The sequence below is a fragment of the Symphalangus syndactylus genome, chromosome 6 (assembly GCF_028878055.3).
Source record: "Symphalangus syndactylus isolate Jambi chromosome 6, NHGRI_mSymSyn1-v2.1_pri, whole genome shotgun sequence".
NCBI lineage: Eukaryota > Metazoa > Chordata > Mammalia > Primates > Hylobatidae > Symphalangus > Symphalangus syndactylus.
This window is the reverse complement of record NC_072428.2, coordinates 102151111-102167065: the sequence shown is the minus strand read 5'-3', so window position 1 is coordinate 102167065 and position 15955 is coordinate 102151111. Positions and strand designations below refer to the sequence as shown.

Below are 15955 nucleotides of genomic sequence, written 5' to 3'. Positions count from 1 at the left end.
TTCCTTAACCCTCTTCATGTCAGTTCCTCATCTGTTGAAGGAGGAAGTTGAACTAGAAAAAGCGCAAGGGTGCTTTCAGCTCAAGGATGACATTTAAAACACACAGCACCTCCTAACAGATTAGACTTGCCAGCCATTTACAGGGAACTTCCTATCCTGCCATGGGAATGAATTTCACAGGAGATTATCTCAAATCTCTATTATTGTGGAGTGGGAGGGGTCCACTGGAGCAAAACCTATGCTGCCTAATATGTATTTCTTTATTGTTTTGAAAAACCTTTGAGGATTCTCTGAATTATTTTGGGTCTTAGTCATTATGCTGGTCCTCATTTAAAGGACTAGTTTGTAAATAGGAAGAAAGTTGGAGGAAGTTAGCTTATCCAAAATAACATAGGAATGTAGATCAGGTAAGAAAATGATACTTCTTCAGTTTTATGAAAGAAAATGATGGCAGAATGAAAAGGGGAAGGAAGGAAAAACATTAATTATGACTGAATCATGACTCAGTTTTTGACTTACGTAAGTTCTGGCTTGTACTTTGGGCAGTTCTGTGGCTAATTTATGATAAGCTGGTAAAACATTGATGCATGAAAATGAGCAGTATAATTTATTTAGATCATCTTCAACTTCATGAATTTTCTGAGCTATGATTCTGTTTTCTTTGAAATTCTTTGACTGTTTATTTTAAAATAACTTACAGTACAGAGATTATGAATTTACCTTATTCCTTTAAGTATACATTTTTTTTCTTATTGAATAGTGCTCATGGAAAGCAAATTAAGTTAATCTCTTGCCTATTAAACTAGATGAAATTGTCCTGCAAAATAAGCTGCCAACACATAAATCTCTGGATGAACATAAATTAAGAATGTGTTCCATCTCACATTGTATATTAAACTCTTGAAGAGTAGTGAAAAGAAGCCCTCTTGATGTGGGAAGCTTAGGAAGAAGAGATCATTAATCTCATTTCCTAACAGGGCCAGCAAAAGAATTGTTCTTGCCTGGGAACCTCAGACAGCACTAAAATAATGGTACATGTTTCTGTTGCCCACAGAGTCCTACAACACGATGTTCTTTGACTTTTCTGCTGATATTATGTGGGAGGAGGCAATCAGTTAATCCTTTCTTCTTGTGTCACAGAGTAGTTTAGTAACTGAGTTGATAGAAAACATGACACTCTCCCTGTGTGATCTCCTCTCATCCTCTCTCTCCTCTACTTGCCTCATTTCTCCTTATTCTTTGTAAAGCACTTCCTCGATTCTACTCTGTGGGCTAGGAAACCTCAAACCATGGGAAGATGTACCTAGGAATTAACAAAACTAAATAGAAACAAATAAGACTCTTCACATAACCAGGATGCCAGGAAGCTAACAGAAGCTGAACAATCAAGACTATAGGAGAAAAAGACTTGTAGATTACAGGTGTCTGAGGTTGCAGAATTTCTGCACTCATTCTGCAGCCATGTAGGTCACCTGTCTTCACGTATCTTATCTTCCTCCTGCATGTGACTGATGTCTGAATTTCCAAGTTCAAATTCTCAAGGAGGGAATCTTATTGACAACCAATGTCTAATATTCCTGTTTGGGCCGAGCATTTTATACCAGCCTCTCATAAGCTACTGGCCAGTCTCTGGGTTATTTGTCCTTAGGTCAGGTGCTTACCCATTGTTCAATCAGGTGTGGCTCAGGAAGGGGAGATGGTCAGATGACTACCTTGTCTGCCACCACCACTCCCAGCAGAGAGAGTGGGTAGAGCAGCTTCTCATAGAAGGAGCTATGAGTAAGACAGGTATCACACTGGTTGTATGCCCTCTTTCCTTTGCTAAATGATCTTCATCAGCAATATTGACCCAGTGTCAGATGATGACTTACACTGTAGTACAGTGGTTCTCTTTCAGAAGGGAATGGAGAATGGAAAACAGACCCTATCAGAATCCCTGGTGAGATGTAGCAAGGGGGAACATGGACATTTTGAAAACAAATCACAGTGCTTATTGTGAGTTAAAAATTAAACTAACATTAAATAATGGGTGTGTGAATTTTTTTCTAGGTTTCCCAAAGAGAAACATCATTTAGGAAAATTGAGAAACTGTTTTAGTATCTGAAAGACAGCTCCTACTGTCAAGGAGGTGACAGCTTTCTAATCTTCTTAAGAACAAATAGCCCTCAGGGTGGCTGGGGCAGTGCCTGGCTTGAAGTAGGTGGTGAATTAATAAATTTTACTTATGAAACCTTAATGAGATTTTGGGGGAGGGCATGGAAGAATTTCAGATTTTTTTTAAATACAAAAGTAAGAAAGCTGTGGTTCTATAATTGGAAGTGTGATACCAGAAGGCTTCTGTGTTAGAAAGAGTGGTGATGTGAAAGGGATTCAGAACAAGTGATCCTCAGAGAACTGAGTATGCGGCCTTGGATGTGGCGGTTGAGGGGGTTCTGCTAGAGAAGAGGGTATCTCGGCCTTGATCGACAGGGCATTACACAGGCATTGTGTAGCCTTTGAGATGATCATGGAGGGTTAAGGAGATGAACAGAATTGTGTGACATTGGTGTCAGCATTTTACCGTGGGTGCCCTGGAGGGGATTATGCTAGGAAGGTCGCTAGAGGGAAGCTAACCAGAATAGAGTTAGACTCATGCTCCTCTGTTGATGGGAAGACATCACAAGTCAATTACCATACTTGGTACCTCTGAGGCTGGATATAACCTTAGAATACTTCTCAGCACAGCAAGCCACATGTCAGCCACAATGAAATCTGACATAAAGGGTTAAACTATTCTGCCAGCCCAGGCCCAAAATTCTTCTCCCATTTCCATTTCCTGCCTTTACTGAGTTTCTCCTAACGACTGACCTCAGAATTTGCTGTAAATAAGGACCATGCACAAGTTGCCAGAGATTCATATAAGAAACATGTTGACTCTGGGCACAGCTAAGTATACTGGTGCTAGGTCAAATTCTAAAGACCAAATTTCCTTCCCCTCAACTCCAATTTCTAGAACCAAATGATGTCTAGCTCTAGTTTCCATTCACTCCAGTGTGGAAGCCCTTCTCTTGTGATAATTTGAAGGGCGCCGAAGGCTCCACACCATATGGTGCTAAGGCCCCCAGTGGCAGGAGCACTCCACTGAGAGTGCCAACCCATCCCTCCTGGATTTGCTTGTCTTTCTCACCTTCTATGTTTCAAGTTTTGTCCAGTGTCCAGCGGAGTTATATTGTCTACCCCGACTGTAGTAACAAGTCATACAAGGTGAGAGAAGCATGGTGGGTGATATACCTAATTTCCAAGTGATGTAGTAAAAAAACAATTGTTTTTAACATATTTCATGGAGGGAACTTTTCCCCTAAACTTTTGCAATTTGTTTTCTAGACAACTGGGACTGGACCTGGTGCCTAGGAAAGAGTACGCAATGGTGGATCCGGAAGACATCAGCATTACTGAGCTCTACCGATTGGTAGGTACAGGAAATCTTGGCTCCCAGTCTCCCTCCTAATTTTCTGGTTTCCATGGCACTCCTCATACTTGCTTGATTTTGTAAAAACAGGATGTTCCAGGATTAATTTAGAGAGAGTAAAAAAACTTGAGAGCTGAGGTGACCATGCCCTCAGTACAGTACTGAGACACTACCTGTCTAAGAATAACATGATACTCTCCAGTGGGTCCTCAATGCCCAGGCACCAGGAAGTCAATACAAAGATATTTTCAGTGCTTTTGCAAATCTTTCCACTTTTTGTCTGGTGTAATGAAATGCTTACAAGTCACACATACTTATCTGTTGTGTTTGAGGACCATGCTGTAACTAATGGTGTCTCGTCTTGGCTCAGCAGCATGTTAACCCTCCTCCTGCCCCCATTAGCTCTATATACATATAGTGTGTGTGTGTGTGTGTGTGTGTGTACATAATAGCACTATATACACCAACTACTGAAACGGTCTCCTCCTTAGTCTTCAACTGCTGGACTTATACCCACCCTTCCCAGACCCCAGTCCATTCCTAAGTACTGAAGCCCGTGAATCATCTTAAAATATTTGATCATATTGCCCATCATGGTCTCACTTATGACTTGAGTTTTTTTTTCTAGTTACATGGTAAGTTAAAGTCCAGTTTTTTTGCTTGGCATCCAGGTTCCCCAAGTCTGGTCCAATCTGCCTTCTGTTTAGCCTTGTATTCTTAAAATTATATGAAATGTACCTAATATCTTGATATTAACTAAGTTCTGAAAATCCAAAATCAGAGAAGAGGGTGGTTAGGATGGGCTTTCAAAGACCATCACCCTAAGCATAATTGTACTTTGATCTCATTACTGCTGCTTCTTACCATAAAGTTCCAAGAAGGACTGCCTATTGGAAATAGTAGACTCCTTTTTGGATGATCCTGCCTCTTTTGGCATATCTTTCCAAGCTTATTTTTCTGAGAATAATGAGATATTCTTAACCTGAAGATTATCCATGTCTGAAAAATGTGGAGGAAAATTTCAGTAAGTCCACTGGGGATGTATCTGATTTGAGAAGGCAGTTCTTAATATTGCTTTCAGATTTTTCCATGATCATCAAATTGATGTTCAGATTATATATACTTCATTGTGTCAGTTGGAATCAATTCCATTTTTTAGAGGATATTCTTTATTGTATATTGAATTTCTTCAGAGTGGTGTTGTGTGCTGCTTGCCTTCATGACATCAGTGCTAAACAGAGTATCTGGCATGTAGCGAGAACATAGAGGTCAGTTAGTGGGAGGCGAAAAAGGAAAAATAAGAGCATTCCAAGTTAAAGTCATCACTGCCTCTTAGCTTACGTAACAAATATAATCTGTATAGTTTGTCAGTCATATCCTCTGATGTGGCATCTTTATTTTTGTTCATTTATTTAACTTATTGAACATCATATTCTCTCACTTTTAAGAACATCTCTCACTTAATTTTTAAGTTCCTTTAGGGGACACACTGTATATACCTCTATATGTCCAAGATAGTCTTGTACAGTGCTTTTGCACTTAGTAAGCACCCAGTCAATGCTTTGGAGATCATTACGGTATCATGAAAAGACTGTGGATTATTGGCTCCAAACAACTACATTTACAGTCTATCTCTTTTACCAGTTATTTGGGTCTTGGATTTATTATTTAATCTCTCAAAGCCTCAGTTTATTCATCTACTAAATGGGGAAATAATTATTTTTATTTTTATTACGAAGATTAGATAAGAAATATATGTAAAATGCCTTTCCTTGACAGATAATATTTGCACAACACATAAGCATTTAGTCAGTTTTCATTCCTTTCTTATCTTTATTTCATCTGCATTGGAGAGCCAACAGGGTAAAAATAATTGACGCCTCATATTAGGGTTAGATTTGGCTGTGTCATGAAATAAATAAAAAGCAGAAGCTAAAACATGATAGAAATTTATTTCTTAAAGTATGCAAGTTTAGAAACAGGAATTTCTGGGTTTGGTTGTGGTTTTATGGTATGAAAAGAGCCTTATCTTTCTGCTACATTGAACATGGCTTCCATCACCAAGAACACCTCTAAGTGCAGTATAGCTGCAAGAGTTCTAGCCATCATATTTGCATTCCAGGCAGTAGGAAGGAGACAGGTTTCTCTCAGTTGACGCAAATACTTTAATGAACCTTCCTGGAAGTTCCGCACAACACTTGCACTTACATCTCATTGGCAGAGCTTAGGCACACCCCTGTTTTTAGTTGAGTATGGCAGGTATTGGATAAATAACTGATGTGACACAAATATATTTTATTTTCCTGAGTTTGATTTTGTGCGTATGTAATTTTGTCTCTGTTCTTTTCATGTAGCATTATATATGGGATGGCAAATTGATTTAACCTCTTTCAGCATTCCAGTTTATTGGTGGGTCGCTGCCCAGAGTTCAGTGTCGATGAGATTCCAGGGTCTCATCGATTAGCAATGTTGGCTGTTGGTGGGAAAGACAGCAGGGGATATTTTAGTATGTTACAGCTCAGATCCTAGTCCAAAATCTTCATTTTATAGATGAAGAAAATAAAATGTGATTTGACATGAAAACTTATTTTCTCCTCAGTGCTGGTTGCACTTGACTATTTCCAAAACAACGACAATAGCCCAAGAACAACTCAAATAATTAGAAGCTTCAGAAGAGCATGTGCTTTTCTTTAAGGCAGTTTCTTTTTCTTTTTTCCTTTATTTTTCTCTTCAACTTCTATTTTAAGTTCCGGGGTACATGTGCAGGTTGTGCAGGTTTGTTACATAGGTAAATGTGTGCCATGGTGGTTTGCTGCACAGACCATCCCATCACCCAGGTATTAAGCCCAACATCCATAAGGCAGTTTCTTTTTCAAGTTTCTGTTTGTATCCTGGCCTAGCAGTAATAAGATTCTCTGTAGCCCTGGTGTTTTTCTCTGTTCAACATGAAAGTGACTGACTATTGATTTCACCAGGGAGAGCTGGGAGGCACCATCACCAATCCCTTGTTGTTGTTTGGCAATTTATTGTCACTTTGGGTCAAGGACCTCAGCATGGAGGTTAAATGGCCCAACACAGAGGACATTTGATTAATTGTTGCTGCTTTTCTTCTTTTACTTCTTCCTAGTCAGTGTCATGTTTGAAACACAAGTGTTTGCATCTTACTAAATTCATATTGTATCATTAGAAAAAAATGTCTCACTTTAGTTTCTTGATAGCCCTGTTAGCAGATCTTTCTCACCTAATTGTGTTCATTTAAGCAGGAAAAGTGCTAAACCGCACAGTGTTAGCATATGTCCACTTAGATAGTTTGGTTTAGTGCCAAAGGCAAGATTTCAATCCTTCTATAAATAAAGGGAACCTTATTAGCCAGCTTCTCTCCTATTTGTGCCTGCAGGTTTCTATCTGTTTAGAAACCTGTCTTGGTCTTGTAAGATCATGCATCTGCTTACTCTGCAATTCTTAGAAGGTTAGACTAGCAGATCTCAGAGGGAACACAGTGGTTCTCACATGCAATTTCAACCCAAGGGGATATTTGGCATTGTCTGGAGACATTTTTCGTTGTCACAACAGGAGATGGGAAGGAGAAGTACTATTGGAATCTGGTAGGTAGAGGCTAGGAAAAGCTGCTAGATGTCCTACAAAGCCCAGGACAGCCCCCACAACAAATATTCAGCCTAGTTGTCAGTAGCACTGAGGTTGATAAACCCTGGTGTAGACAGTTCATTCAATAATTAATGCTTTATTTGAAGATTAAAAATTTGAGTCAGTTAAATAAATCTTTGGGATGAATCTCTTTCTTCCCCTAATCAAAGAGCTAGTTCAACTGTTAAGCACAGTTAGAGTAACTGATAGGTGCATTTGTAGCCACAAATTATCTCAAGCTCTTGAAGTGTGAACTTGACTTTTTAATTTGATTGTAATAATACTTTCACAGAGATTTTTTAGCAGTTTGCCGAAGTACCGAATTACCAAGAGAAAAGAAAGTAATCATAACCTGCTAAGTCCAAATGGGTCCTAGACCTGAAAGAATAGTAGGGATGGGAAGAGGGGTATTTTCAGTGCTAGAGTGTGCCAGATATGAGGGCCCATGTTAAATGTGCAAAGGGTAGAGTCAGGCAGGCTTATTACTAGCATGCATTCAAGGAACAAAAGTTCCAAGGCCATAATTACTCGGAAGACACAGCAATACATTGTTTAGTTTGCCGTGATTTGCATCTGTCTGCACATGATCCTGATCAGTGATTCTCAACCCTCATTGCCCATTAGAATCACCTGGGGAGCTTTTAAAACTGCCAGTCTTTGGACCCCCAGCCCCTAGAAATTCTAATTTAATTGTTCTGAGATAAGACCTGGGCATAAATATTTTTTAAAAGCTCTCTTGGGGACTCTAAACTGTAGCCAAGGTTGAGAACCACTGATCTAGATATATTGGATTCGTTGCATCAGTAAAGGAGCTAATTTTTTCCCCTCAATTCTTGTGAATGTTGTGATTGGTGCAGGGAACTTTGCACTGTTTGAGGTTAAGAGAGGATATCTCCTTAAGGTCTATTCTTTTCATAGGGTTTTTCATCCATTTCTCTAGCTCTGGCCTTTAGTAGTCATTCAGTTCTTCATAGTAGCTTGTGCTCTGTTACCCTTTTAAGTAAGCATATGTTTTCTTTTAAGTAAATCAGTAAATAAATTAGCAGTTCTGGTGGGGTGGAGGGGAATGGGGAAGCCTTGATAGTTAGAGATGTATTTTTATGAACATATGATGCCACTTTTGCCACAGTTAAAAAAAAAATTGTTAAAGCACAAAGTAGAGCAACCTTTATAGAAAACAAGGCAAAATCATTCTTTTTTCCTACAGGTAGAATATTTTTCTCCAGGAAACTGTGTTTAGTAATTATAGCCCACACATGCCTCAATGCTTAGGTCTACTTTTAAAAACAACTTACTTACTCTCCACTTCTATGAAGAGAGTCCCAGTGTACCTGTTGAGTATACAGTGATTATAGATGAATTTAGCTAAATTTTTTCCACCCTTTGCTTCTCAAGTAGTTCAGAATAAAAGTTTTAACTTCTAAGCGTGAAAAAATTCTAGTGATTTTGTGTTGCGTTAACACTTGTAAATTTACATGACATTTTGGCTTCATTTGGTCATTCAGTAGTTTTTGAACTCAAAGGCGTAAAAAGATGGCTAATGTAGACATAGGGTCATTTACCTTATCCCTCAACACAGGCTATGGCTCTGTTACAATGAAATTGAAATCCCTGAACTATTTTTTTAATTGTCAAAGTGATCCAAAAGAGGTAGTTTTGTTATTAGTCTGTGCTATGAAAGTGATAATCTTCCACATTCTTAGCACCTGTTCTATTAATACAGAAGCCTAGTCACGTGTTTTTCCTGTACTCTTATCCTGAGTCAGTGTTACTCGAAGTGTGGTCCAAGAAATAGCTGGACCTTGAACTGTTGGTCCAACTATACAAATGACAAGTAAGTGATTAGAAACTTTTATGGCATTTTGACATTGCCATGGCATTTTTATTGTATTTCATGAAAGAATCAGTCTGCAGTGAATTATGGAGAGAAATAACCTGCTCCCTCACTGCAAGCAGTGTGAGGAGCTCTAACCTAGATAGGTAAATCCTGCACCCTCCTTACCTCTCAGCTAAAGCGCCATTTTCCCAGGACGCCTGCCCAGTCTCATGTCAAATCCCCACTTTTATACTCTCATCATAATCTGGATCTTTAGGCTGGGCGCAGTAGCCCACACCTGTAATCCCAGCACTTGGGCAGGCTGAGGCAGGAGGATCGCTTGAGTCCAGGAGTTCAAGACCAGCCTGGGCAACATGGTGAAACCTTATCTCTACAAAAAGTATGAAAATTAGCTGGGTGTGGTAACACGTGCCTGTAATCCCAGGTACTCTGGAGGCCGAGGCAGGAGGATCGCTTGAGCCTGAGAGGTAGAGGCTGCAGTGAGCTGAGATTGTGCCACTGCAGTCCAGCCTAGGCAGTAGAGCAAGATACTGCCTCAAAAATAATAATAACAGTAATCTGGGTCTTTGCTTCCATTCGTCACAGTTGCAGTTTTACATGTGTATGTGTGACAATTTTGTTCATGTCTGCTTCCCCTAGTAGATAGATGCTCTGTGAAGGTGTGACCTGTTTCTGTTTTTACTCATCATTGTGTTCCCAGGGCTTGGTACATAGGAGATACTTGAATGTATGTTGGATGAATGATCATCCCCATGTTATCCTCCTTCCTGGACTCGTGAATGATTCTTTTTCTCCCTCAACCTGTGGGAACTCACATCTTGTCTTGTTGCCCAAGTTGAGCCTGGACTGGCTGTATTGAGGAAGGAATTCAAGGTGGACATAGATGCTATCTTAGCTTTAGACACCTTGCTGGCTTTCCTAGGTCTCTCCCTATGGCGCCACAGCAAGTTAGAAACTATTATTTGCCACAGCCTGTCTTAGACAACTACCACAACTTTACAATTTAGTATAACCTAAAAGAACTTTTAATTATGAGTAATGAGAAGTGATAACTTAGATATAATTTAGTCTGCTTTTTAAAAAGATGACTAATAATTTGTTCTCATCTTGGGAGTTGATAAGGGAGCAAAAGAATCCTTTGAACTTCCTGCTTCCTGAATCTACTCAGTGAGTTGTTATTTTAACATTAATGATTTTAAAAATTCTTCAAGCAAGGTTCTTTGATAATCTATAAACTTCACGGTTTCTTATTTTAGAAGTTGGAAGAAAATTTGGAATTTAACATCCAAAGTTAAATTGGATAACTTCCAGACTATTTCTATGTCCATAGTCTAAAGACATAGAATGTATATTTTGCTGTGGATTTAGATACCAAATTCACAGCAAAATAAAAAGTTATGGCATAGGACATCACAGTCACCTCATAGCTAACTAGTTTGTTGGGTCCTATTATTTCCTTCAGTCCATGCTGATCATGTTTTTGTTGGGGGATGTCATTCAGATGGAACATCGACATCGGAAGAAAGACACCCCGGTGCAGGCCAGCAGTCACCACCTCTTTGTCCAGATGAAGAGCCTCATGTGTTCCAACCTGGGAGAGGAGCTGGAGGTCATCTTCTCACTCTTTGACAGTAAAGAGAACCGGCCAATCAGGTACCTGCATGTGGAGATAGGGTTTCAATGTCTTAATGTTAGAATGGTGGATATTTGTGATTGGCAAGCTGTTAAGATATTTATCTTGTATACTTTTTACTCCATCAGCCTCAATTTTCTCACCAGTAGAACTCTGAGTTTCTAAGCTGCCTGTTCTTTGGATGTTTCTGTGAGGGATGATGAATGCGGCATTCTTTGACAAATTCAAAAGGGCTATAGAATCAGAATAATTGATATTAAATGGAAGTATGGCATGGATATCAAGTCTGTTATTTGTTTTAATTATTTTGTATTGGTAACATAAAGAAGATACAGATTCTCTGGAGAAGTTTGCTTATCACAGCATGCTGTATCTTTCAGATTTTCAGTAAACCATTCTGTTATTCTTATCCTATCAGGATCAAATGGTTTAAAGAGACAACTAAATACTTAGAAACCTTCCCATTAAAGTTTCAGAGCTTTGAGATGATACCTAATTTTCACATATTTCTTTTTCTTTCTCAGTTCTCTGAGTCTTACCTATTACAATTCTCTTTTGGTTCTCTTTTCTCTTTCAGTATTTAGGAAAAGATATATAGTGTATGTTTTGGTTGTTATCCGAAAGTCTCAGCTCCTATTAAAACTTTTTTGTCTAAAATTTTTAATATTTGTTTTAAAGTTAAACATAAAACATGCCATCTTTCAAATTAAAAATTTCACAGATAAATTGAGAATTTGAATTGAATCACACAAATCACACACAATGACCCAACTGTACCATGCTTTAAAAAAATACTTTTCAATAAACACTAACAATGGTAGGCAATACCGAGTCTCATATATATATATATATATATATTATATATATATATAATATATATATATAATATATACACACACACATATACACACACATATATATACACACACACACACGCACACACACACACACACATATATATATATATAATTTTTTTTTTTTTTTTTTGAGATGGAGTCTTTCTCTGTCACCCAGGCTGGAGTGCAGTGATGCGGTCTTGGCTCACTGTAACCTCCACCTCCTGGGTTCAAGTGATTCTCCTGCCTCAGCCTCCTGAGTAGCTTGCCCAGCTAATTTTTGTATTTTTAGTAGAGATGCGGTTTCACCATGTTGGCCAGGCTGGTCTCGAACTCCTGACCTCAGATAATCCACCTGCCTCAGCCTCCCAAAGTGCTGGGATTACAGGCATGAGCCACTGCGCCTGGCCTATTATTTTATAAACAGAAAATAATCTTGGAGTAATTCTTTTCTGGTAAAATAGTTTTCTTTTTCTAGGGAATATGTGTGAAGTTTATTTTTAATGCAGTTACAGCCATAAAATCTTTGTTGAATTAGCTTATATCTTAGTCATTATCTACTAGTAAGTGTACTTTTTATTTCTTGACAGTGGACTATGTCCATAGAATTTAGAAGGTGGTGTTTTTGTGCACCAGGCACAAAATTTATGAGGTGTGGAAATAACAGTGGTAATACAGTTTTAAAATCTACTTTCTACACTGTTAGAGGAATTGAATCAGTGTGTTAAAAGAACTTTGCCTCTTTATAAATCAGCACTACTAAAAAGGGAAGAAAAGGCGTGAAAAACTGATCCAAGTTATACTTTAGAAATGTGAAAGATTATTTAGAGATAATATTTGTTTATATGTTGAAGTGTGTCTGGTTTATGGGTAGTTTAGTTTACAAAATCTTTATAACATTGTCTGTATAATATGTGATCTCTTTAATATGCTTTATAAACTATATAGAATGTAAAAGGAAGAACTAAAGTTATTCTTTTGCTCATTTCTGTTAAACTAAAGTTTTTTTTGTTTGTTTTTGTTTGAGACAGAGTCTTGCTCTGTCACCCAGGCTGGAGCTCAGTGGCACATTCTTGGCCCACTGCAACCTCCACCTCCTGGGTTCAAGTGATTCTCGTGCCTCAGCCTCCCAAGTAGCTGGGATTACAGACACCCACCACCACGCCCAGCTAATTTTTGTATTTTTAGTAGAGACGGGGTTTCGCCATGTTGACCAGGCTGGTCTTGAACTCCTGGCCTCAAGTGATCCCCCCGCCTTGGCCTCCCAAAGTGCTGGAGATTATAGGCATGAGCCACTGTGCCTGGTCGCCTGTTAAGCTAAAGTTTTTGTGGAATACAAACTCCCCTTTGCCACTAATGCTCAAATTGCATTATCATAGGATTGTACTAATTTGGGATTAATATTAGCTTGTCTCTAAATATCATCTCATTATAAACATTTTCAAATTTTCTCATTCTAAATAGGTATTGATCTTCAGAGGGCTCCTTATTTTATTCCTATATCCTTAGCAAAAGTAAGATAATAACTCGGGTACAGCGTCCGCCAAAATGTTGTGTTTGTGTTCCACAAGTTCAAGCCAGGAGCTGTGTAGGTTTCCTCGTCTGTAATGTGGCTGGGCTGCCATGCCTGCCTACTTCCCCTGGTCTCTCCCTCTGCTTTTCCCTCTCTCACTTCTGCCTTCACCCTCCCCTTTTGTCACCCTCCTCCCCATCCCTTTTCCTTCCTCCTCCTTTCTCTGCACCTGCCCCCCCCCCACACACACACACCCCTCTTCAATATCCCACCTGATCTGTAATGATCCTAGGAGAAATCAAGTCAATCCCTTCCCACTGCTTCTCCTCAATGCGTTTGGTTATCTGTGGCTCTCACCTCTCAAACTCACAATCACCATAAAGGTGATTGGCAAAAGAATGGATAAGTATCACAATATATGCTTACTAGATGTTTGGAACAGCCTCAGATTTATGTTCTTGATGTTTCTGAGGCCTTAGGCCACACAGTGATTGTTTTCTTTTAGGAAGTGTTCAAAACTTTGTAATGAGTTAGTTTGGTTCAAACTGCTGGGAACACAGAGCAGTTCACCGTCCCTGCATGAAGAGGCCTTAGGATGCACAGATCTGAAGACTGGGCCTGACTCTTGTCTCTGCAGTTGATGGTGACTCTGCAGCCCTGACCCCTTTACTTCCTTCTATTTTTTTCTTTCATCTTGGAACTGCTAACAGTTCTTGCTGCCTTCATCCCACCTGGTGTAGGTAATGAGTATCAAATGTCTGCATCTTCTCAGAAAAAAGTACTGTGAATGTGAGGTGTGATTTTAAGGCATTGTTATATTTCTTCTTATTTGTGAGTGTTTTAAAATTTTGTATGTCTTTTAAACTTTTTATTTTAGAAAAATTTCCGACATATATAGTAGTAGACTATTGTAAGGAACCCTTATGTACCCTCCACCAGCTTCAACAACTGTCAACACAAGTTTGATCTTCTTTTAACCACATTCCTTTCCAATTTTTATCTTTACCCCCAGATTATTTTGAAGCAAATTCCTGACCTCGTAACATTTTCAAATATTAAAAAAAAGGAACTCTAAAGGAATTATCATCTAAAAAATGGATATTCCTTTAACATCATCAAATATTCATTTGCCACTGGATTCAGATTTCCCCTATTGACTCATAAATATTGTTTTACAAATTGTTCAAATTGAGATCCAAATAAAGTCCATATGTTGCAGATAAGTCTTACACATAAATTTCAGCTCTTGCTTCCCTCTTCCTCTTAAATTCCTGGAACTTATTTGTCATTTGGTTTATTTTGTTTTGAGAGTTCAAAGTCTAATTGCAAACATTGAAAATCAGTGGACAAAAGATGGTATAGTTAAGTGAATGCTTGTGTTATTAAGTAGGAGGGTTAGTGCTATAATTTACAAAAAGTAAAATGCCAGAGGAAAACAAGTCAGTATACGAAAAAGATACTTGCACACTCATGTTTTTAACAGCACAATTTGCAATTGCAGTAATGTGGAACCAGCCCAAATGCCCATCAATCAATGAGTGGATAAAGAAAATGTGAGATATATATATACATGCCATGGAATACTACTCAGCCATATAAAGGAATGAAATAATGGCTTTTGCAGCAACCTGGGTGGAATTAGAGACCATTATTCTAAGTGAAGAAACTTAGGAATGGAAAACCAAACGTCATCTGTTCTCACTCATAAGTTGGAGCTAAGCTATAAGGATGTAAAGGCATAGGAATGACGCCACAGACTTTGTGAACTCCGGGGAAAGGGTGTGAGGGGGATTAGGGATAAAAGACTACACACTGGGTACAGTGTACACTGTTTAGGTGATGGGTGCAATAAAATCTTAGAAATCACCACTAAAGAACTTCTTCATATAAAAAAATTTTAAAAAAAATTTAAAGATAGAAGGACAGAGAACTAGAGATGTGATAAAATGTATGATAAGTGTTAATAATAGAATCTAGGTAGTATGTATATATGTGTTCACTGGAAATTTTTTTTGTTTCTTTATATTTAAAAATTTCCATAATAAATGCTAAAAAACATTAAAAAAAAAAAGTAGAATGTAGTCTAAATGATCTTTAAGGCTTCAGTCTGGCCATTGATCACAGAATGTTACCTTGTCCAGGTACAGGTAGAGGGACCAATATGTGCAAAACCTATAGAGGACAGATTAGGAAACAGGGTGTTTATTCCTCACATAAGACAGATAACTGGTTAGTACTTTGAAAAAAAAAATTCCTCCTTTAAGAAGCAAACAGCCAGCATTTATTGAGCACTAACCATCTGTCATACTCTGTTCTAAGTGCTTTAAATATATTATTTGCACCAATTTTACAGATGAGGAAGCCAAGACACCGAGAGGCTAGAGAAGGTGACCAAGCTTCTGTAAGTGGCAAAAGGCAGAGCAGAGCTGCAGACCCCGTGCTCTGGCCCAAAGCCTGCCCTCTGAACCACGCCACCAGCAGTCGCATCAGAATCACTGCCTAAGCACTTCAGTATTTGTCTGAAAGTTTCCATAGTTAAACAGGATTTTATTGGCCAGAAAGGGAGCTTTAGAGACTGAAAGTCTTAATAATAAATTATTATGAATTCTTGATAATGGTAATACTGAAACTGATATAGGCCTCAGAAATCGTCTATGCTATAGAAGTTGGGTTTTAAATTGAGTCCTTCTCGAAATACTTTAAGAATAGCAAAGTGGCTCCTCCAGCTACCCATGAAGTGGAAAGGAAAGAAGGCCAAGAGGAAGAAGGTGGCCCTGACCCCTGCTGTCTTGAAGAAGCAGGAGGCCAAGAAAGTGATAAATCCTCTGTTTGAGAAAAGGTCTAAGAATGTTGGCATTTGACAGGACATCCAGCCCAAAAGAGACCTCCCTGGCTTTGTGAAATGGCCCCGCTATATCAGGTTGCTGTGGCAAAGAGCCATCCCCCATAAGTGGCTGAAAGTGCCTCCTGTGATTAACCAGTTCACTCAGGCCTTGGACCACCAAACAGCTACTCAGCTGCATAAGCTGGCCCACAAGTACAG

General features: G+C 38.7%; 1 protein-coding gene across 5 annotated transcripts in view; it reads left to right on the top strand.

Moving 5' to 3' along the window:
• Window positions 1-15955, top strand: part of DOCK4 (dedicator of cytokinesis 4) — a 472131-nt gene that overhangs the window by 216490 nt on the left and 239686 nt on the right. For all 5 annotated transcript variants that reach the window (XM_063642121.1, XM_055283724.2, XM_063642120.1 and 2 more), the window contains exons 7-8: window positions 3364-3448; window positions 10432-10583. In XM_063642121.1, coding sequence (XP_063498191.1) covers window positions 3364-3448; window positions 10432-10583 — 237 coding nt within the window. The remainder of the gene's footprint in view (window positions 1-3363; window positions 3449-10431; window positions 10584-15955) is intronic.